The sequence below is a fragment of the Dermacentor albipictus genome, chromosome 1 (genome assembly GCF_038994185.2).
Source record: "Dermacentor albipictus isolate Rhodes 1998 colony chromosome 1, USDA_Dalb.pri_finalv2, whole genome shotgun sequence".
NCBI lineage: Eukaryota > Metazoa > Arthropoda > Arachnida > Ixodida > Ixodidae > Dermacentor > Dermacentor albipictus.
Genome location: NC_091821.1, coordinates 14,547,662 through 14,571,348, shown reverse-complemented (window position 1 = coordinate 14,571,348; position 23,687 = coordinate 14,547,662). Strand labels below are relative to the sequence as shown.

Here is a 23,687-nt window from a genome sequence, read left to right as displayed (position 1 = left end):
TTCATTGGTCCCAACTGCAGGTGCAAACCACTCTTCCACCAGATGTGTGTTGTTCACAGGAACTGGAGCTATACAAATGCAGATAAAAACAATGATGTTGGATAGTAGTAGAGTTGAACTATATTCTGCACAGGCAGTGCTATCTGCACCGCTGGTACCTTATAGCCACAATTCATGGCTGCACCACCATACGAAAGAACTATTCTTGAATTATTAACTTCTATTTATTGTATTTATGGTGGCCATATATTGCAAGTACATATCATCCACATTGTGTGCAATATGGTTAAGTGATGTCAACTATGACAGCCATTCCTAATCTGAGATGCGACAGCAGAGCAAATATAGGCAACAAATTGTAATTAAAAAAGACAATCAGCATACAGGATAAGTGACAGACTTCCTTTTATTGAAAAAAATGTCACATGTGTCATGCCACCAGCAGTGGGAAGCAATCTTTCAAGCTTGGGTGAAACTTAGCAAAATGCTACAATCACACTCAAATGTAAAACAGCCTTGAGCACAAAAACCGACATCATATTGTACAGAATGAAAGGGCAAGACTCCATCCAAGAACTCTACGGCACCACATACTTAACATGGTGTAAAAAATTTTAACATGCCCTACACATAAAAAAAACTAAAGCAAAAAGCATGGAAAAAACCTTAAAATTGCAATGTGCAGCCTGAAACCAAGAAAAAAACAACCCAAAAAGCGTTTTGCTAAGTCTTTCAATGATTTAAATTGTCAAACTGTCTCGTCACTTAATGAACGTGCACAGCTGAAGAGGAAGGAATTTAAGCCCAATAGCAGGGCTGCAGAAAATGTCATCAAATAAATATACTTTGCCTACCAAGGATACCTCTGGTTTAGTTGTGGTCTGACTTTGTACAATAATTGTGTATAACTTTTCTTGTTTAGAATAGTTTAGCAGATAGGGAAGAAATGACCATGAGAGCACCAGGTGTATGCAAAGTCTACGCACAAAAAGCCGCTGCGTTCTTACTTCAATCTTTTTTTCTCTACTGCTATTCACGAGTATTTAAGTGCCTTAATAGCCTTGCTAACATTCTACCGCAAAACACAAAATTGGGCATGTTGTGGCATAAAGAAAATTGCAGTTTCACTTGTAATGCAAAATGATGCAGTAGCTGGTGAAATATGCACGAAATACTTGCTTCATGCAGTGTTTGTTGGAGTGAATACTTGCCAATGCAAGTCAGTAATCTCCTTTAAAGAAGTAAAATAAGTAAGAGTCATATTTGTGGGAGTTGTGCCTCCCAGTGTTGAAGTGGATAGAGGCTGCTTTTCTTCCTCCTCTTTCATATCTGGGCTTGGCCACTGGTCTCCACCAAAACAACCCTTTAGGTTCTTACTGCTGAATTCGTATTGGTTTTCTGAAATCTATATTTGGCCTACCCACTGCTAGGTACGTCTCGTGCTGTGCTTGAGGAAAACGAGACACCAACAGCCCCATCCAATAAACCTGAGAAGCCAAGCACTAGAAGATTAATGAAGCAGATGCACCCAATCACTGTCATTACATGTAAGAAGAAAATTCACGAGTGGGAAGGTGATGTGTCAGAACTTAAAGGCATGGATGCCAGCTCTATATACAGTATGCAGACATTGAGCAGGTGTTAGCCAATCTTGGCACCTGTTGGCTTGATTGCGCGCTCTCCAGGATCAGTAATCACCACCACTGCACCTTCAGCAGAGTGGCTAAAACATAGAATTGTGGACTGCCAATCATTTGATTGTATGTTTGAATCCTCGCAGCACAGTGTGAACTTCATTCGCAATATTCTAGCAAGACATTTAGGAATTCCAGTGACACCAGTAAAGAACCAGAGGAGTTAGCCCATAGCAGATAGATAGATAGATAGATAAACTTTATTAAAATAATAAAAAAAAACAGCTAATGGTCGGGGCCCTTAGTCCAGGGCTCCGCTGGCTTTTGCCATCTTCTTAGCTCTCTTGATCAGCTTGAGCTGGTCGTCGAGGGCCGAGCTGGACAGCAGTGCCTCCCATTGCTCCCTCGTGGTGTTCGTGTCTGGGTGTTCTATGTTGTGTAGTGCGCACTCCCACGTAATGTGATATAGGGTTGGTGTGGCCCCACACCATGGGCATTCGTCCCTGTAGGCTGTGGGGTGTATCCTATGTAATATGTGTAAGTTCGTGTAAGTGCCTGTCTGGAGCCTACGCCAGGCAGCGGTATCCTCTGTGTTTAGATTTCGATGGGGTGGAGGATATAGCAGACGACGCCCTCTGTGGTAGTTGACGATTGCTGAATACTCGAGGTCGACAGGGTCCAGGTCTTCTGCAGCCGGCGTGTTGAGTGCTCGGTTATGTACAAATCCTCGAGCTGCTCTGTCAGCCTGCAGGTTGCCCGTGATGCCTGTGTGGCCCGGTATCCAGATGATGGTTTGGATGGTGAAGTCCTCAGGGTCCTCCTTGAGTATTCCGGCTAGGACTTGTGCAGCAGGTCTTCCAATTCTTCCCTGTAGGAAGTTGCGGCAGGCCTGCTGGGAATCCGTGAGGATCGTCAGTGGTTGGTTTGCGTGTAGGCCCTCGCGGATGGCTAACGCGATGGCCAGCTCCTCGGCTTCCGTAATCGTGCAGGGGCGGGTCGATGCAGCGGAGGTAACGTGGCCTCGGTAGTCGCATGCCACCGCAACTGCGCCCTTGTTGTTCGTGCCATACATGGCAGCGTCCGTAAAACGGGCCGTGGTATTGAATCTGAACACTTTCTCCATGTACTGGGCCCTTGCTCTCCTCCTGCCGGAATGTAGGTTAGCGTCCATGTTGCGCGGTATCGGGGCAACGTGAAACCTGTCCTGAACGTGACGAGGTATGTAACAGGTTTCTTGGGTTCGTGTTATTTCTGGGAACCCCAAGGTTTGTAGGACCTGCCGGCCCGTGCGAGTCCGCGCAAGTCTCTGTTGTTGCGAGACGTAATGGGCTTCTGCTAGTTCGCTGAGGGTGTTGTGCAACCCTAGCGCCAATAATTTTTCAGTCGATGTACTCATCGGCAGGCGGAGAGCGGTCTTCAAAGCCATCCTTAAAAGTGTGTCGGCCTGCTTCGTCTCGGACTGTGTGAGGTGGTAGTAAGGCAGGCTGTATGTGATTCTGCTCAGTCGCAGTCGCAGGGTGTCGCTTTCCTTCATGCCTCTGTTCTTGGATGTTACGCGGGAGATCATGCGTGATATCGCCTTGACACTGGTTTTGAGGAGTGTAAGGGTGTGTGTGGCCCGCTGGTTAGATTGCAGCCACATGCCCAGCACCCTCAGCAATGGCTTCTCTGGTATGAGGCCCCCGTTGAGGCATACCTCGAGTCTTCTTGTTGGGTCTGTGGGAACTGTGTGGTTACCCCGGCCTCGCCAGACTCGTAGGAGCTCAGATTTTTCGGGGGAGCATTGTAGTCCCCGTTGGCTGACGTATTCCTGGATGATATTTGCTGCAGTTTGCAGCCGTTCTTCTTTTTCAGCGAGGGACCCTGTTCTGGTCCAGAGTGTTATATCATCTGCGTAGATTGCGTGCCGAAGACCTGCTACGTCCTGCAGTTTGTTTGCGAGACCGATCATGGCGACGTTGAACAGCGTGGGAGACATGACAGCACCTTGTGGTGTGCCCTTGTTGGGAGGGTGGTACACTGGAGTCTGGATCTCTCCCATCTTCAGCTCCGCCGTGCGGTGGCTCAGGAAGCTCTGAACATACTTGTACGTTCGCTCGCCGCAGTTGGTGTTGGCCAGCCCTTCTAGGATTCCTTGGTGGCTGACGTTGTCGAAAGCCCCTTTGATGTCGATTGCTAGGAGGACGTGTTCGCCGCTGCGGGAAACGTTACTGAGGACTTCTTCCTTGATTTGGAGTAGCACATCTTGTGTGGACAGGCCTGCACGGAAACCGAACATGGTGTCCGGCAGGTGTTTGTTATCTTCCAAGTGTTTCTGTAGTCTTGCGTTGATAACTTTTTCGTACACCTTGCCGAGGCAGGACGTGAGCGATATGGGCCTAAGGTTTTCAATTGCCAATTTCTTGCCCGGTTTGGGGATCATGATTATTCGTGCGTGTTTCCACATCGCCGGCACCGTACCTTGTTCCCAGTGTTGGTTGACAAAGGCCGTGAGCGCGGAGATAGACTTGTCGCTCAGGTTTCTGATCATCGAATTCGTGATCTGGTCCGTGCCCGCCGCTGTGTTACGGGTGGTGGCTGCGATGACCGCTCTCATTTCGTTTTCGGTAATAGGTTCGTCCATTAGCGGGTTGGGTTGTCCGGTGTAGGGTGTTCTACATGCTTGTGTGGGAGTGGGATCTCCATAGCACTTGGTCTTGATGGCATCGATGAGGTCTTGTTGGCTACCTGGGTAGGTGTGTAGTAACCGTTCCAGAGCCCTGTGTCCTTCTCCTTTGGTTTTGGTGGGGTCCAGGATGGCTTTGAGGATGTGCCACGTCTTGGCCGTGTCCAGCGTGCCACCGAAGGAGTCACAGAATCTATACCAGTTCGCGGAGGCGAGTTGCATGGCATATTCTTCTGCTTCCGCTGTTATTTTTGCTATGCGCGTCTTCAGTTTCCTGTTGTATTTCTGTTTTTTCCAGCGGCGGGTAAGGCCCCGTTTGGCATCCCACAGGTGTAGTAAGTGGGGATCCACCTCTGGGGTCTCTTCCGTTCTGGCGATGTCCTTTGTGTGGCGTTATGTCGACGGAGGTTGTCGCACCAGTCTTCCAGGTTCGTGATTATGTCGGCGTCTTGTTCTTGGGCTTCCCTGATTTTTCGCCAGTCAGTGATTTTAGCTGTGCCGATCTGCCTGCGCAGATAGCAGTAGCCCATAGCAGCTACTGCTGTAGAAAGGAAGACTGGCATAAGCACAAGAATTGAGATGGACGCACTACATGCCTTTGTTCTGGTGGTGGTCTACTACTTTGGTGCTACAGTTAATGATCTCGAATGAGCTCAAGGAGCAAGAATTTAGCCCAGAAAGAATATTACGTTAACAGCTGTATCTAGTTGTATCATTTTGCCTATGCAGCTTTATATAACCCTATCCACACTTGCCTAAAGCACAAGTGGCATCCTGAAAAAAAAAAAATGCTTTTGATATTGCTTTGGAGAAAATTCATATGTTTCGGCCTAACAGTACATATACATACTGCACATATTTGCATTCGGTATACCTTATCACCAACTGCTAAGTCACTTTCTTACCTCATCAGCGAATCACTCCTGCAACCAAGTGTGCTGGTCCAGGTTTTACCTGAATTTCCACCTGTGCAGTTGGTAAAAGTCTTTGGCTGTTCACTGTTACTTCATATTTCAAACACTTGGTTGCATAAGAGGCTTTGGCAACACTGGTAGCCCTAATGCCTGCGCAGGCTTCATGAAAGGCCACCAGTATCTCCTCGTTGCAGCCTGTGCTCAACATTCTTCTTGGTTCGACTGTGACTAAGAACCCATATATCTCCTCTGAAGCGGCTGGTATTGGCGATGCTTTGATGCAGAAAGAGGCTATTGTCACATGTGTCAACCTTAGGCCAGAAACCAATCTGGCACAGGTGGAAAGTCTTGTCTTTCCCATACGGTGGTTCAGCCTCACGAGGCACATTCCTTCAGCAAATTTGCACACTGTCAGTGTGAGTGAGACTGATCAAAGGTTGGCTATGGTATCAGGTTTCTTGCCTGGTTTTGGTAGTGGCATCATGACCAAGTGTTTCCACTCTGTGGGGAATTCCAATATTCCAGACTTCATTAATTACAAGCAAGCGTGCTTGCTTCCTCGTTTCGGCAAGATTCCTCAACATCTACAAAATGACCCCATCTTTGCCACGTGCGCTTTAAGTGTACAACTCTGGTGACGGTCAGTCACTGTGAGGTGGTCGGGGAAAGCATTTGCAGCTCGTTCCTCAAATTACTCGGATGTGCACTGAAGATTGAGCAGCGTGTTTTCATTAATATTACAGTATTTGGTTCATCCTTTTATAGCCGAGAATGTGTCGCATGACGTGCAGTGGTCCATCCACTAGTCTCTGGCAAGTTTCTTATCACGACATCTTGCCTGCTCCTGCATGCAGCCACAATTTAAGTATGCAGTATGCAGCTTGGCTTGCTTACCCCAAAGTTGCAGCAGGTGCTTGTCAGGGCTGAATGTTGCCCCAGTAAGCTCTATTTCACATGTCGCTCTTTGCAGAGTGTAAAGAATGCGTGTTGCTAGCGATTCTTTAACACCTTCACATTCTGCAGACTCGGTGCATCACGGAAATGGTCCCAGCCTCAAACCCTGATTTTGAATGTGGCACATTTTCACCCCTACTAATGGTCGCTGCCTTTTGGGGCAGAGTTGCACTGACACTCTGGATGAAGGCCCCAGTTGCCCATGCTAGGAAAGTGTACTGCCCTTCTGGTTTTAATGGAGGATGTAACAATTGGGATAGTTGGTGTCATTTGTTAATTTGAGGTCTGTGGTGTCTGCTTCATCAAGGTGGCATATCCTCTTGGCCATATGTCTTTGCATCCCCAGTGTGGGTGATGTGCATTGAGCTCACCTCGACTGAGTATTCTGTGCTCAGGAAAGTGGATTTGACGATGTCAAAGCCAAGTGAAGTCGCCTCGGCTGCGGTGCCTGGTTTTGGGACAAAGGTAGACCCATGCCAAAACGGCTTCCTTTCACTGCTTTAGCCTGCAGCACACACTGATGAAACATGTTTATTCAAGCTGTTCTTCCCTTCCCCTAATTCAATAATGGTCAATTTTAGTAGCTGCAAATTAAGCTGACTTCAGAATACTGCTGATTTTTTAGCTACTTCTAGTAGCTCATTTCGTGGTTAATTTTCTAGTTGGGCATGACATGCTTCGTGCTTAAAAAATGAATTGTTCAAAGAATTAGTGGAGTAATATTAGGACAGGCAACTCTGAGTGATCACTGATTTTGTCACAAAATGTGGCAATGAGCTAGGCAGATGCTGTCACGACAGCACAGTGTTTAGGTTGTATGAGTGTAGAAGAAATAAAATTGGAGTTGTGAAGTTCAAAGCCCTATTGTTACAGCCTCTCTTTATACTGCTGACATAAGAAAGCTTTAGATTACTGGACGCAAGCAGCATGCGTAGACAAGAACCCTGTTTGGGTATTTCTGGGACAAATGTGGTTTGCATAACCAAGCAGCACACGAGTCGCTTGCATCATTTTATCCAATACTATTATTTTCATTGTAAAGCAATCAATATCGCAGTAAGTCTGATCAACCTGCATCAATATGCTACAAATTTTTAAGCATTTAAGGTGTGTCAGTTGAGTGTTTAAAGCGTTTCACCACACCCTTGGCCAGTAGACTTGTGCTTTCCAGTATTACTTGCTAATGAACTCTTGGGGTGTTTACATTGTTTTTCTGTGCTGTAAGAATAGTTTGAAAGTCCTAATAAAATTGTTAAAGTGAAGGTCTGGGCTGTTGTATTGGCCATGTCATTCTAAAACTGTTAGGTCTGATACTGTCAAAGCATTTGGCAAATTTAATAAGCTTCACCTCACTACATATATGTATTGCAGTAGGACCATTCTGCATGTGAAAATAAAAATACCGGCAAATAGAGAGTTCAAGAGCACCTGAGATTATAGTAAAACAGGCGGGGGAGTACCTTCAGGGTAGTGGGAATATCAAAGCTGGAACTAGGGCTGCCATTCATCCCGTCACCGCAATAGACTGTTTGCTTCATCAGCGACGTTAAAGAACTAAAAAATTATAGGCCCATTAGCTTACTCCCAGTATTATATAAAGTATTTACCAAAATAATCTTCAATATAATAACGACAACACTGGACTTTAGTCAACCAAGGGAGCAGGCTGGCTTCAGGAAAGGTTACTCTACAATGGATCACATCCATGTCATTAACCAGGTTATCGAGAAATCTGCAGAGTACAATAAAACTCTGTATATGGCTTTCATAGATTACGAAAAAAACATTTGATTCAGTAGAGATACCAGCAGTCATAGAGGCATTGGGCAGTCAAGGAATACAGACGGCTTATGTAAATGCCCAGGAAAATATCTACAGAGATTCCACAGCCACCTTAATTCTACACAAGAAAAGTAGGAAGATACCTATAAAGAAAGGGGGTCAGACAAGGAGACACAATCTCTCCAATGCTATTCACTGCATGCTTAGAAGTATTCAAGCTATTAAACTGGGAAGGCTTAGGAGTAAAGATCGACGGCGAATACTTCAACAACCTTCGGTTTGCCGATGACATTGTTCTATTCAGCAACAATGCAGACGAGTTTCAACAAATGATCGAGGACCTTAACAGGGAGAGTGTAAGAGTGGGATAGAAAATTAATATGCAGAAGACAAAGATAATGATGAATAGATTGGCAAGGGAACAAGGGTTCAAGATCGCAAGTCAGCCTCTAGAGTCTGTGGAGGAGTACAATTACCTAGGTCAACTAATCGCAAGGAACCCGGACCATGAGAAGGAAATTCACAGAATAATAAAAATGGGTTGGATCACATACGGCAGGCATCGTGAGCTCCTGAATGGGAGTTCACCGTTATCATTGAAAATGAAAGTATACAATCAGTGCATTTTACCGGCGCTGACGTACGGCGCCTTGGAGTCTGACAAAGAAGCTTGAGAACAAGACCGCGCAAAGAGCGATGGAACGAAGAATGCTAGGCATAACCTCAAGAGACAGAAAGAGTATGGATCAGAGAGCAAACGGGGTATAGACAATATTCTAATATACATTAAGAGAAAAAAATGACACTGGGCAGGTCATGTAGTGCGCAGACTAGATAACCGTTGGACCATTAGGGTAACAGAATGGCTACCAAGAGAAGGAAAGCACAGTAGAGGATGACAAAAGACTAGGTGGTGCGACGAAATTAGGAAATTTGCGGGTGCTGGTTGGAATCGGTTGGCGCAGAACAGGCGTAGTTGGAGATCACAGGGAGATGCCTTCGTCCTGCAGTAAACATGAATAGGCTGATGAGGATAATAATGACATATATACATTCATTCGTCCCAACTTTACACAGAACCCTGCGTCCCATTGCTAAGACTTAGTATGAATTGCCCTTAGTATGAATAATAATAGACATCTACTCTGCATTTTAGTTCGTGGAATTCTGGCAGACCATGTGATGTCACTAAAGTTCCGTTAAGTTCACAGCACTACGCGATAATTCTCGTAAAGTCCACAATAAAAGTAAATCGCATGAAATCACGGATGGAGCACTAGCGCTGAACACGATCGAAAACATGCGCTGCCCCATTTCAAGGACGCGTGTACAGTTGCGAGGCAAAACCACCTTAAGCGTTACTTAAGTAACGTAAGTCGTGGCGAAAAACACGTATAACACCTCCGCCTACGACGCCCGTCAAGTAAAGGTGCATGTGCGATGCGATGACGCTGCCTAAAAGGGCGAACACGACGACGCTGCTGCACAGCGCCGGTTAGCAAATTGCATTGCCGAGGCGCTAAGCCACTTGAATATTTCGATCGTCAGCACCACTGCATTCTTCCGAAATACGGGTCTTACACCACCAGAGTTCACCGACACCAAAAGCCGACATGCTACACCACTACTACCGCACGACTTTTCGCCAACAGATACTGAACCGACTGCGGAGACATCATTCAGCCAGGGGTCGGCGTGGGCCGGAGATTTCGCGCCACATCGCCACAGAATGAAGCGCTGTGCCTGGCGCCATCATCGCGCCTTCTCAAAAGTCCCTAAACAATCCTGTCCCTAGGATCAGGTCACGTGAGATTTTTGTACGACCATTTGGTCAGATTTGGTACGGCATTACCACATTACGCCTGTTACGCCCGTGACCACCCTACTGACCGTACCGTGGGACATCGATTGCATCTGTTTGCTGCATAATACAGTTATGCAGTCTGTAGCCCCGAATGCTGCGTGCAAAAGAACGGTTTCTTACATGGAAGGATTCACTAGGACGACACTGTCGACTCTAGCTGCAGGTTCCTTGTCCTACTGTGTTGTTCACATAAGCCAGCAGATGTTTCGAGTGCAGTACGGAAAGAAGTACCAAGTATTAGTCCCAGCTCTCATCGGTGCCACTGCTGCAGCCTACACGACGGCGACGAAAATCAGGGAATATAAACTGCTATGATCTGGTGCAGTAGGTAGTTGCAACAGCCGCCTGTGGACGATTGCTCGTGATCATCGCTTCAGCACGCCCGGCATGAAGTACAACGTGGGAAATTTCACTGACTCCTGTCAATATCTGCACATGCAAATATGTGACCGCACGTACAAATGTTCTCGTTTATTGCATTCATTCATTTCATACAATTGCAGCTTTCATGTGGAATGTCTAACGAGGAGGCCGAGCTGTTGGTGTGGTTTGGCTAATGTTGTGCTTCCAACGATGACCTGCGGGAACAGGAAGAAAACATTGGCGTGTCGGGAAACTAAACTGCACACGTTGTGCGACACTGTTGGGTGGGTCAGTGCAAAAAAAAAAACACTTGTGCAATTAACTCCTGCATAGGCCGACTAGTGGTTAGGGGCCAACATGCTGCTGCGATTACTACGGACTAGAGCCTCGCTTAATGTTATAAAACATTCACACAGGCGCTCTGGATTGGCAATAGGTAGCAGTCTGGCCTGCCATATCTCAATCTATTGCTATGTTGTACACCTGTGATATCGTCCAGTGCATGGAAGCATGCTTAGGTACTTCAGTATGTTTGTATAATCTGCATAAATTACAAGGTCCTTCACATAATTGGCAGTTCTTATTTAATTCTGGTACATATGAACCCTCAAGCAACTAGTAGACAAGCTTGCAGTCTAAATATTAGGTGTGCATACCTGCTGTGGCAATTTTCTTGACGATGTGATATCATTCACAAGCTTTACTTCAGAAGCCGTAACGCCACCAATAATGAAGACAATAAGCACTGGACTATCCTTTGGCAGTGGCTTGCTTGTGCTTCTGAAAAGTCTGCATGTGCAAGAATGCATTTAGTGAGAGGCATATCAAACACACAAATCTGAACAATGGCTTTAACAGGCAGTGTGTTGCATTCCAACGTATTGCACACACTTCCCATGCCAAGAATCATATTAAACCCTTTAGTTGCCAGGTGTTTTTCAGAACTTCAACAAATTCAATTTCTGCCTAAGTAATACATACGCACACTTTAAATGCTATTTATTGGGGATATGCTGCTGAACACTGAACAAATACTTAAAATTTGAAAATTAAAGAAATTACTTATGACATGCTAATTAGTGATCTTGATTAGGATAATGGCATCTTCGTCGATGCTATTGTCCCTTGTAGGCACCACGTAATCAACATTGAAGTCCTCTAAAGCAGTTCATAAGTTCTTGAATTTCTGTGTTGTTAAAAAACACAGGCTCTTTGCACCAGTCTGCCATGTCAGAAAGATGTAATACAGGCAGTCAAGCTTTGTCACACCATCTGTAGCATAAAAAACAAAACCTACCATAAAATTTTTGCTTAATAGCCAATTCCCGAGTAGATGGCAATTTCTGAGTGTTTCACTTTCACAAATATTTTCAGCACAGCCAGGGGTGTGCATCGGCAGCCAGACAAGTATACTCTGGCATTGCACTTTAAGGAATTAAAAAAATCATGATCCATTCCACTCTGTGAAGGTGGTTGACCAGCGAAGCTATTTAGCATGCGACAGAATTTTGAACAAAGTTATTAGCCAATTTACCGGGATTTTTATATACATTCGTGTAGACGACGGGACTGCTGCCCCGAGGAGCCGGAGGAAACTATACACAAATGATGTTTCCATGGGACTGCCACCACGGAAGAGCAGAAGGAAAGGAAAGTACAGTCGAACCCACTTATAACAATACCAGTTTTACCAATATATTGGTTATAACAATGAAAGGCTGCTGCACCATCGACTTTTGTATGTTTCCTATGGGGAAATAACCCGCTTACAACAATGTCCCCATGCCACATTATCGGTTATAACGATGAGCTCTGGCTACTGGTTGTTCGTGCGGAATTCGAAATCCTAGAAAAGAAAAAGTGAAATGCAAGTCGCTGCACAATCGCCCGCCACCCCAACTGCCGCCGCGCGCTGCTCTCCATGAGATACACGCCAGCCTCACGCACATCTCTCCCGTCGCCCTTCCACCCCTTCGAACATGAATGGGCTGCGTCAACTGCACTGACAACGCTGCCGGCGCTACTCCCAAATCGCTCGCTGGGCCCTCACAGTTGGTTCTTTATTCTATGGCCCTCATTCTGCAAAATTCTGCTAACTGATTAAGTCGCTCATACTTGTCTTTGTTACGTCGAAGTTGTTCGAGGCCATGTTGTTTCTCAGCCTCATTTGACTTGCTGCTGAAGCGGAAGATGGCTGATCCAACGCATGACGTTGCTGGTGAAAAGAAAGTGCTTCTAACCAATTAGGCGATCGTCGCGAATGTGCTTGCATCGGATAGCAGTAGTGACGGCCACGACGGCAGCGCCGACGTGGTAAGGCAGGCTGCCTCGACGTTGTCCCTGCGGGAGGTCCTGTAGATGCTTCAATCCCTCATGGGCTTGCTTTCGCAAGGGACCTTCCACTTCACTATGTGAAGCACCTGGATGCCTTAGAGAAGGATATTCACAAGCTTTGCATAAAGAAAGCAAGGCTGACAGACATGCGGTTTTCTCATGCAAGCCAGTGGGAAGTATGTGGTGATCACATCCCAGCGTTTCTTCTGGATTTCTCAAGCTGAGATGCTGCTGCGGCAACCTTCCCGCATTTTTTAAAAGGCGCCTTTCGGGGCCACCAAAGCGATGCCTCGGCGGAGCTTGTATGTCACTTGCAGCCTGTGACCCATCTTTGGAATTGTTATAGCAGTGCCATTCTTGAACGCCGACAGTTGCGACTTGTTAACAACATGGAATCAGGAAGCAGAGTTAAACAGTTAAACGAGTCAACACAATCGGAAGCTGGATGGAAGAAGGGATTGGGGAGGAGAACTGGCCTCCCCGCCATTATAGTTTTCTCAGAACAGCTACACCATCCTTGATTTTGTTTTTTTCATGCAACTCGGTTATAACAATGGAATTTTTGTGGCACTTGAATATTGTTATAAGTGGGTTCGACTGTAGATGTGCAAGCGCTTAGAATGCCGACAAAGAGAGGGCAGTGTAAACGTAGACATGGTCAACGCAGGTCAATGTGTAGTATCTGTTCTTATCGGCTTAATATGTGAGGAGAGCTCTATTTGGACCCAAGATATAAAACTTATTGTTCCAAGTAGGTGGAGTGCCTGTAGCCTTGCTTGCCAAGCGCTTGTAGCCTCTGCCCTATGAGGGTATGACCTATTGCATTTTTGCTTGCTTATAGGGGTATAAAGGACCGTGATTCAAATCCCGGTGCCGCGCAATTCTCCACCGGAAAATAAAAAAAAAAAACCGTGTGTTGAGAAAATTGCACAAACAGGCCTGGAGTGCGGCCTGATCCCGGCGACCAGAACCGGTAACGCACTCTCTCACCAGAGCAAGATTGGCCACCCTGGTGCAGTAGTTGGCCACAACCTCCCATATGAATACAACAATCAAACCCCGGCCCTCAGTCCCCAGCAGCCGCGAAGCAACTGACCACGGCGGTGGTCAGATCTGTGACGCTGCAGAGGGTGCTAAGAATACCTGGCTCCGGACAGGCCGCCATTGGAATCTGAACCTGGCAACGTTTAACGTTAGAACACTATCTAGTGAGGCGAGTCTAGCAGTGTTATTGGAGGAATTAGAGGGTAGTAAATGGGATATAATAGGGCTCAGTGAGGTTAGGAGGACAAAAGAAGCATATACAGTGCTAAAAAGCGGGCATGTACTGTGTTACCGGGGCTTAGTGGAGAGACGAGAACTAGGAGTCGGATTCCTGATTAATAAGGAAATAGCTGGTAATATACAGGAATTCTATAGCATTAACGAGAGGGTGGCAGGTCTTGTAAAACTTAATAAGAGGTACAAATTGAAGGTGGTACAAGTCTATGCCCCTACATGCAGTCATGATGACCAGGAAGTCGAAAGCTTTTATGAAAACGTAGAATCAGCGATGGGTAAAGTCAAAACAAAATACACTATACTGATGGGCGACTTCAATGCCAGGGTAGGCAAGAAGCAGGCTGGAGACAAGTCAGTGGGGGAATATGGCATAATAATAATATTTGGGGTTTTACGTGCCAAAACCACTTTCTGATTATGAGGCACGCCGTAGTGGAGCACTCCGGAAATGTTGACCACCTGGGGTTCTTTAATGTGCACCTAAATCTAAGCACACGGGTGTTTTCGCATTTCGCCCCCATCGAAATGCGGCTGCCGTGGCCGGGATTCGATCCCGCGACCTCGTGCTCGGCAGCCCAACACCATAGCCACTGAGCAACCACGGCGGGTGAATATGGCATAGGCTCTAGGAATAGCAGAGGAGAATTATTAGTAGAGTTTGCAGAACAGAATAATATGCGGGTAATGAATACCTTTTTCGGCAAGCAGGTTAGTCGAAAGTGGACGTGGAGGAGCCCGAATGGTGAGACTAGAAAATGAAATCGACTTCATACTCTGCGCGAACCCTGGCATCACACAAGATGTAGAAGTGCTCGGCAAGGTGCGCTGCAGTGACCATAGGATGGTAAGAACTTGAATTAGCCTAGACTTGAGGAGGGAACAGAAGAAACTGGTACACAAGAAGCCAATCAATGAGTTAGCAGTAAGAGAGAAACTAGAGGAATTCCGGATCAAGCTACAGAACAGGTATTCGGCTTTAACTCAGGAAGAGGACCTTAGTGTTGAAGCAATGAACGACAATCTCATGGGCATCATTAAGGAGTGCGCAATAGAAGTCGGTGGTAACGCCGTTAGACAGGAAACCAGTAAGCTATCGCAGGAGACGAAAGATCTGATCAAGAAATGCCAATGTATGAAAGCCTCTAACCCTACAGCTAGAATAGAACTGGCAGAACTTTCTAAGTTAATCAACAAGCGTAAGACAGCGGACATCAGGAACTATAATATGGACAGAATTGAACAGGCTCTCAGGAACGGAGGAAGCCTAAAAACAGTGAAGAAGAAACTAGGAATAGGCAAGAATCACATGTGTGCGTTAAGAGACAAAGCCAGCAATATCGTTACTAATATGGATGAGATAGTTCAAGTGGCTGAGGAGTTCTATAGAGATTTATACAATACCAGTGGCACCAACGACGATAGTGGAAGAGAGAATAGCCTAGAGGAATTCGAAATCCCACAGGTAACGCCAAAAGAAGTAAAGAAAGCCTTAGGAGCTATGCAAAGGGGGAAGGCAGCTGGGGAGGATCAGGTAACAGCAGATTTGTTGAAGGATGGTGGTCAGATTGTTCTAGAGAAACTGGCCACCCTGCATACGCAATGTCTCATAACCTCGAGCGTACCGGAATCTTGGAAGAACGCTAACATAATCCTAATCCATAAGAAAGGGGACGCCAAAGACTTGAAAAATTATAGACCGATCAACTTACTGTCCGTTGCCTACAAAGTATTTACTAAGGTAATCGCAAATAGAATCAGGAACACCTTAGACTTCTGTCAACCAAAGGACCAGGCAGGATTCCGTAAAGGCTACTCAACAATAGACTATATTCACACTATCAATCAAGTGATAGAGAAATGTGCAGAATATAACCAACCCTTATATATAGCTTTCATTGATTACGAGAAAGCATTTGATTCAGTCGAAACCTCAGCAGTCATGGAGGCATTACGGAATCAGGGTGTAGATGAGCCATATGTAAAAATACTGGAAGATATCTATAGCGGCTCCACAGCCACCGTAGTCCTCCACAAAGAAAGCAACAAAATCCCTATAAAGAAAGGCGTCGGACAGGGAGATACGATATCTCCAATGCTATTCACAGCATGTTTACAGGAGGTATTCAGAGGCCTGGAGTGGGAAGAATTGGGCATAAAAGTTGATGGAGAATACCTTAGCAACTTGCGATTCGCTGATGATATTGCCTTGCCTTGATATTGCCTTGATGATATTGCCTCTCCCGAGTTACTAATAACTCGGGAGACCAATTGCAATGCATGCTCACTGGCCTAGAGAGGCAAAGCAGAAGGGTGGGTCTGAAAATTAATCTGCAGAAAACTAAAGTATTGTTTAACAGTCTCGGAAGAGAACAGCAGTTTACGATAGGTAGCGAAGCACTGGAAGTGGTAAGGGAATACATCTACTTAGGGCAGGTAGTGACCACGGATCTGGATCATGAGACTCAAATAGCCAGAAGAATAAGAATGGGTTGGGGTGCGTTTGGCAGGCATTCTCAAATCATGAACAGCAGGTTGCCACTATCCCTCAAAAGGAAAGTGTATAACAGCTGTGTGTTACCAGTACTCACATATGCGGCAGAAACCTGGAGGCTTACGAAAAGGGTTCTGCTGAAATTGAGGACGACGCAACGAGCTATGGAAAGAAGAATGATGGGTGTAACGTTAAGGGATAAGAAAAGAGCAGATTGGGTGAGGCAACAAACGCAGGTAAACGACATCTTAGTTGAAATCAAGAAAAAGAAATGGGCATGGGCCGGACATGTAATGAGGAGGGAAGATAACCGATGGTCACTAAAGGTTACGAACTGGATTCCAAGGGAAGGGAAGCGTACGTAGCAGGGGGCGGCAGAAAGTTAGGTGGGCGGATGACATTAAGACGTTTGCAGGGACAACATGGCCACAATTAGTACATGACCGGGGTAGTTGGAGAAGTATGGGAGAGGCCTTTGCCCTGCAGTGGGCGTAACTAGGCTGATGATGATGATGATAGGGGTATGAGCCGTTGCTGATGATGACAGATGCTTGTTTTGAGCTTGTTATTTATTGAAATATGTGCTATTCTGTATGTCGTATCTGTGATTCCAATGAATAGATGCACTGTTTGCTTCACTTTGCTGAGTGCTTGTAGCCTCTGCATTACGAGGGGGATGAACCATTGCATTTTTGCTTGCTTAGGAGGGTATGAGCTGCTGATGATAATTTTTGATGACGTATACGAAACATAGATGGAATACAGCCATATACAGCTTCGCTGTAAAATGCTGCAGGTAATCACTTTTGGGAGGTGAATTGGTGTCTAACTAGCAATAATAGAAAATTACTCTACATTGTAATGAAAGCTGATATGCCTTGGTGTAGTTAAACCATGCACTAATTTTCAATCGGCATGCAAGAATATGACATGGATGAGGCAGGATTTGGGTGCTTCAGCAGGTATATAGCAAAAAATTCTAAAGCATTGAAAAAGTTTGCTAAGCTATGGGGCATATCAAACACACAAATGTGAACAATGCCTTTAATTGGCAGTGTGTTGCATGCACTCTTGTTCAACATGTCACCCATACTTCCCATGCCAAGAATTGCGTTTGACCCTTTGGGTGCCAGGTGTCTTTCCTGCATACGTGGCACAATGCTTTGATGAATCAAGGAAAACGGTGACACGATTGTATTTCAAGCACAGCAAGCACACACATGGGCAGAAAGACCATGCAATGCTCACTGCAGCCAATTCTCGCCAAAAGATTTAGCACAACTGCTGCTGATGCTCCACACTCCAGTTCAATGCTTGTTGAGCAGTTAGCCCTCTGTACACTAGGATGCTTTGTTAGCAGCAAAAGAGTAAGTTGTAGCTTACAGGAATACCTTTCAACATCATAAAAAAGTATTTCAAATATATTTTGGGACAAAATATCAACAATATGTAACCTTTCAGCCACCGCTTTCTTGCTCCCAGAGTATCAGGTGGCAACAGCAGTTTTCACTGTTCAACTCAACTGGAATTCATAAAACCTAAGCCAAGCAGCATTTATTTGATGACAATTTGAACTGTCATGCAGAAACAGCCAATGAGCATGCAGCCTTATGCTTATTTATGCACACAAGGGGATGGGGGAAAGGGTGCAATGCCCCCTCCCCCCACACACATACCCTACCTAAAGCCTACTGAAGGAGGTGTAGATTCGCCCCGGAGTGTCGGGTCTATTGTAGAACTCGCTGATGAGTATGAAAGGCAGTAACTCGGAACAGCGTCATGTGTTGGTGAAGTTGTGGGTACTGAAGATTAAGTGTCAAGTTTGCAATTTCATTGTTCATGGAATGGCATTTGAGAAATTTGCCAACTTTGTAGCTAGTTAGTGTGCCGCTAAACTGAGCTTGCGAAAGGGCTGTGAAGTGGGGATGTGGGGGAGCTGCAGGAACACAGAACAGTCTGGGATAATTGACTCTGCGCTAACATGCGTGAGGACAGAAAATTGTAAACCGGCACTCCGCTTGTCAGTGATACTCTTGCAATATGCGGATATCAATTCCAATTACAAGACAAGCAGCACAGGCATATTACCGTATAGACTTGTGTAAGGGCCGCACTTTTCAAACTTCTGACAAGGTGCGGCTCTTACACGAGACCGAAACTTTTGGTCAAAATGGTGCAGCAGCAGCCGGCAATTTGTGCGCATCCTGGATCCCCAGATGTACCACTGCATCAGAGAACACGCAACTCTAGCCATCTAGTATCAGCACATGCAAGTACGGAGCGAAAATTTGCCGATGTGTGCACATAGCATCGGGGCACCGAACGCGATTGCTTTGCCACTGGAAATCATTTTTCCCTGAATTTCGAGCTGGCAAGTTGGTGGGGCGGCCCTTTCATGAGTCTATACAGTATGTGAGTGAATCCCTGTTGCGACAGAAAGGCACCATAATAAAGAAAAGTAATGCCAAAATTATTGAATCTGGCCACAAAGGTTACAGGTTTAATTCCTGGCTGCAAACGCTACATTCCAATACAGGTGAAATATAAAAATACTCGTGCACCAAGAATTAGGAGCACATTAAAGAATCCTTGAAGGTTAAAATTGATCCAAGGCCTTACACTATTGCATCTGTCATTTGCCATTGTGCAGATTTGGGATTGAATCCCATCAGTTTAATTTAGCTCCTGGTAAAATAAGCCTGACATATAAGCTGAAGTCGAGTTACGCACAAATATTGGTACAGCACCATTAACATCTTCCCAGAGCATTTTATTGGTGTCCACATTGCAGTTATAGCCAGGGACTGTCTACGCAAACTAATGGCCGTGTAGTAATGAAATGCACAACTAGCACCAGTAAAGTTATGGTAGGCATGCGGAACAAAATGCCTTTGATTTCAGACAGCACAAAAGTGCACATGTGCTGTGGCAAATTCGTGCAGCTTTGTCCTATATCTAGGCCTTACTTCAGTTGCTTGGTGTCAAAGAAAGTGGCCATCCTTTAGTTTCACTTTAGCTTTCACGACAGTGGCAAAAAGCAAGCCAGAGAGGCTAAAAAGAAAGCTCGTCAGTGGTGGTTCTTTGAGTAGTCAAGCTCTTCTGGAAACACGGACTGATTTTGTGAAGGCTTTGTCAAGCATGGCTTAGCTTCGATTTCGCTTTAACGGGTGCTTCCATGGCGACAGTATCTAATTATTAAATATAGGGGATTCAAGACAGAATGGCAGTTTTTGCTGGCCAAGGTTCATAACAGGGGCAGACAAAAGAAAAATTACTGATAATTTAGCATCCTAATTAGCTAAGATCCATTAGTTGAGTTTCTAATTATCAATGTTATGCCACCAAAATAACATATATAGTAATGGCAAGCTCATAAAAAATCTGCTTTTAACATAGTTAAAGATCACTTGTTTAAAGCATGCTGACACAATGTGTTCTGTGCTTTTTCCTGCTCAAAACAAACTAAGCGCATCAGGAGCACGTGTGATCATGGCTTAAGGTTGTGTCATGTTGCGTCATGCGGTGACGTGTAGGACATGCAACATTCCATGGCACGTCAGTCAGAGTGCCAAACTGATCTGCATAAGGCTTCTTGACTGGTGGCTCGCATTTACTTTATGCTTGTCACCCAAAAGAAGAAAACGAGTAGCCATTGGTGATAGTAGACAGTGAATTCACATGGGTATGCACAGTGAGCGCCTGTTTTTCAGCCAACAGCATGATGTTGCAAGGTTTTCTTTGGTTTTGTAGCATAGCTTTTGCCATAGTTTGACATAGTAATGTTAAGGTGTGGTTATGTGCACTCATGACAAGCTTGGTCTGTTCTGCGTCCAAAACGTGTCAGCATACTTCAAGTAAGGATTTTTGATCTGTTTTAGAAGCCCATTTGTGATGAGCTTGCTGTTAGCCACAGGTGTCCAGTTGGCATTGGTGGCCAAACATAATTAAATGTTGTTTTGCAAGTCTTGGCTAATTCAGTTGCTAAATTATCTGTTGGAGAGCTTTCTTTTGTCCATCCTTGTTGCGAATCTCAGCCAGTGAAAAGTACCATTGTCTTGAATCCCCTATTTTTAATGATTAGAGACGGTCATCGCTTAAACACCCAGTGCAATGGAAAGGCGTCATGTGAGCTCACTGCTTCCCTGGTTTCTCGGGACACCTTCATGTTGTGCACATCATTTTCCGATGGTGGAATATCTGGCTGCACACGAACTGATAAACTCCTAGAGCAAGATTTTGAAGATGATATTTCAGACAAATCCTTTAATTCCCTAGATTTGACATCAGGTTGGATTGTTTAGTTGCAAGTAGGTGGCAGAACAGAACCTGCTTGTGACTGGCCCACTGTTGCCATTCAACGTGTCTAAATTTGCCTAGATGGTTGACCTTGGTCTCGGCATGGTGAACCGGCAACGTGTAACTGACCGTGGGGCAATAAGAACTACACTCACACACACACTGCTAAAAGAAAAAGTGAAGCGAGTCTGCAAGAAGCGTGCCAGCCTCAGCTCACTAAAGAAGCAAAAGGGCAGCCTTCATGGCGAGCAGATGAGCATCCCGAAGCTATGAAACTACGAGTGAATGAAAAAGCCAAGTTAATTATTAGACATCACAGAAGCCTAAATGATAGTCATTTTCAATTCTGTGAGCGTCACATTATCTTCCCTTTTATCTTTGTTCTAGCACAAAGCAAATGAGTACCTCATTAGAAAAATTAACAGAGTGAGTCGTGTAATCAATTATTAGAATTAAAAATATTATTTAAGAACTTGTGCCTGCACATAAATTAATAAATAAGGAGATTAAGTTTTTTATGCTCTGATTGTGACTTCGTGAATGCCAATTTCTGCATGAGTGAACCATTCATCTTTCTGTGTTCTTGGCAGGAAAAATGTTCCAACAGACTGGCTGTGAGCACGCAGAGTGTTAGGCCAGCTACACTGTCAAGCATGAGTGAAGTCAGACATTTCTGAGAGTAGATAAAGTAGTAGATTACCCAAATCCTGCTTTTAACATATCACTGAGCCCCCCAGAGTGGTAGTTGAGCTGCAGTGCCTCTGACATGTTGGGGTCAAAAATGTCTTGCAGCAGCTGCTTCAGCAACGGCTTGTACACTGCTGGCTGCATCAGGTTCCCTTCTTCGAGAATGGTCCTGCACAAGAGTATAACCCTTCGAACCTTTGTTGGGCGTTTCGTTTCAGAAAACAAATCATCCTTGTAGCATTTATTATTAGTCAAAGGGGTCCTGAAATACCTTTTTCTTGAAACTGAACAACACCCTGAAATGAGTGCGATGCCTTTCAAGGAACTATCCAAGAGCTTTCTTGAAAAAGAGCTAATGTGACTGTAGATATAAAAAGCGCAATGCTTACTTTCTTCATTACCCCTCAACTCATTGGTTCCTTTCAGCTGGAGAGGCAGTGATAGCAATGCCCTGCCTGCAGCCTCCTTTCTCTCTTTTCTTCTCCCTGCAGTTTTCTTATGGTAACCCTTTGAGGTTAGCGTCTGACAAAGGCACCCAAGAGTTATAAAGAAGCCGTAACGTGAAGGGCAAGGCACCGGAAAGGTCTGCCTGTATCGTCATGTGCTTGGTATGGGTTTCAGTTTCACGCTGCAAGTGAGTTGCAACACTTTATGCCAGTACGCTATAAATAACAGCTTTTGATCCGTTTTAAAAGTATATTTGTTATAAGCTCCCCATTAGCTACAAATGCTCAGTTGGCAGTGACAACCTGTCATTGAAGATTAAAATTTTAATTAGCAAATCTTAGTTACTAAAGCTGCTAAATGATCTGACAGGGACTTTTCTTTTGTCCGCCCTTGTTTCTAATCATGTTCTTCAAAAAAGTATTATTTTGTATTGAATACCATATTTTTAATAATTAGAGACAGTTGTCACTGAAACTAGTATGTGCTAGTTCTGTACTTGTGTTAAAATATCCCTAAAATTGCCCCCTTTATGGGTCAAGTGGTACAATACAATAAAGTACACAAAGATTGTGGATTAGGTACTGACTGGTGATGATTTGCCATCTTTTCTGTGCTCGTCTTCAACATAAACGAAAATGTGATAATAGTAACATAATATTGTGAAAGCAACATTACTCCAACAGTTAAGGTGCTAAAATTACACTGTGCTTTCCTCAGGTTCATTGACTGCCAGCTCTTATAGATCCACTGAGCTATTTCATTGCTGCCAGAAAAGTGCTCATTTTTGGTACTTTTGCGTTTTGACACCTTATTTTAAGACACATTGGCAACAGACGCAGCAATACATAAAATTGTTGCTTAACTGTAGTTGTTTTGAATGGAAATAATACAGAAATAATTGCTCAAAAAGCTTTTGAGAATAACTACATGAAATTTTAAAGCAGCAACTCAAGTAGCGTGACTGAAAAGAATACCTTGTGGTTTTACTGAAAGTGCAGAGTAAAAAAAAAAATCTGAAATTACAAATATTTAATTGCTACTGGTTTCCGGTCAAGCGAAAAAAAAACATTTTGGTGGCATGTACAGTAGCCACAGTGATGCTCATGGTATGCGGGAAAGCCATGGTTTCAGAAATGTGAAAATTGGCATGTGCCTATTGTGAAGAAAGAGCTTGTTTTTGCTCTTTGCAGCAAGCAACAGCTTTTTTTCTTTTGGCATTCTTTAGGCTCTTGAGGCAACGGTTGTCAGGTTGCGAAACACCCACTAACTTCCTTGTACTCGATTGTCGTGCTCAATCAGCTTCTCTTTGTAAGCAAGCTGGCCAAGTTGTGCACCTTGAACTAACACTGGAGCCTTTGCATGCTTTGTGCGGGTATTTCTGGCAATGAAAAAGGACATCTGCATGGGCTGTGTTCAAGAAGTACCAGATCAGACTGCTAGGCAAGTCTCTGCAGAATATTGGTCTGGAACCAACTGTGTGCTTCAGGGTGAGTGAAAACACCACACGTTGAGAAAGATTTTTCATAATTTCCACTGTACATGGAAAAAAAGCAACTGTGAGCAAAGAAACTGAAGCTGCACTTGATATTAATCTAACATAACAATCAATACAATGTGCACTCTTGAGCATGTGCCGACGTTTGAGGTATGCTTAGAGTAGCATAGATGTCACAGCAGAAAATTTGACAACCTGACGGAAGCTCCCATGTCTTCACTACTGCTGTTATTTAAAGAGACTGACAACTGGCCAGAATGTCTTACGAGACATTGATGTAAATGAAATGAGCATGATTTATAGTGATAGAACCCAGCACGCTGTTCGTGATTTAAGTAGAAATTACAATTTTAAACTGGCAAAAAAAAGTCTCAAAAACCAGTAAGTGGCAAGACCTGGCGATTAAATCTTGGTACTTCGGATGTATTCTATGAGATTACTGTATGTAAGTCAATTGTTACAGCGTAATTAGTGCTTAAA

General features: G+C 44.6%; 2 protein-coding genes across 6 annotated transcripts in view; both read right to left on the bottom strand.

The window, feature by feature from the left end:
* Positions 1-381: 381 nt before the first annotated feature.
* LOC135918193 (uncharacterized) lies at positions 382-10,133 on the bottom strand. Of its 4 annotated transcripts, none has more exons than XM_065451871.1 (2): positions 5,205-10,133; positions 382-4,840 (listed from the first exon to the last, which is right to left on the bottom strand). In XM_065451871.1, the coding sequence occupies exon 2, from the start codon at positions 4,519-4,521 to the stop codon at positions 1,936-1,938; it is 2,586 nt and encodes an 861-aa protein (XP_065307943.1). In that variant the 5' UTR covers positions 4,522-4,840; positions 5,205-10,133; the 3' UTR covers positions 382-1,935. The 4 variants fall into 4 exon arrangements, with proteins under 4 accessions (XP_065307943.1, XP_070395329.1, XP_070395331.1 ...); XM_070539228.1 differs by having other exon boundaries at positions 7,628-10,133; XM_070539230.1 differs by having other exon boundaries at positions 382-4,837; positions 7,628-10,133.
* A 136-nt stretch (positions 10,134-10,269) lies between these two features.
* The window catches only part of LOC135918194 (sec1 family domain-containing protein 2-like), a 46,234-nt gene continuing 32,816 nt past the window's right edge, over positions 10,270-23,687 (bottom strand). Inside the window, exons 13-15 of one of the 2 annotated variants that reach the window (XM_065451872.1) lie at positions 21,279-21,434; positions 10,833-10,965; positions 10,270-10,391 (exon numbers count right to left, since the gene is read on the bottom strand). In XM_065451872.1, coding sequence (XP_065307944.1) covers positions 10,320-10,391; positions 10,833-10,965; positions 21,279-21,434 — 361 coding nt within the window. In that variant the 3' untranslated portion in view covers positions 10,270-10,319. The remainder of the gene's footprint in view (positions 10,392-10,832; positions 10,966-21,278; positions 21,435-23,687) is intronic. The other variant, XM_065451873.1, reaches the window with a different exon arrangement.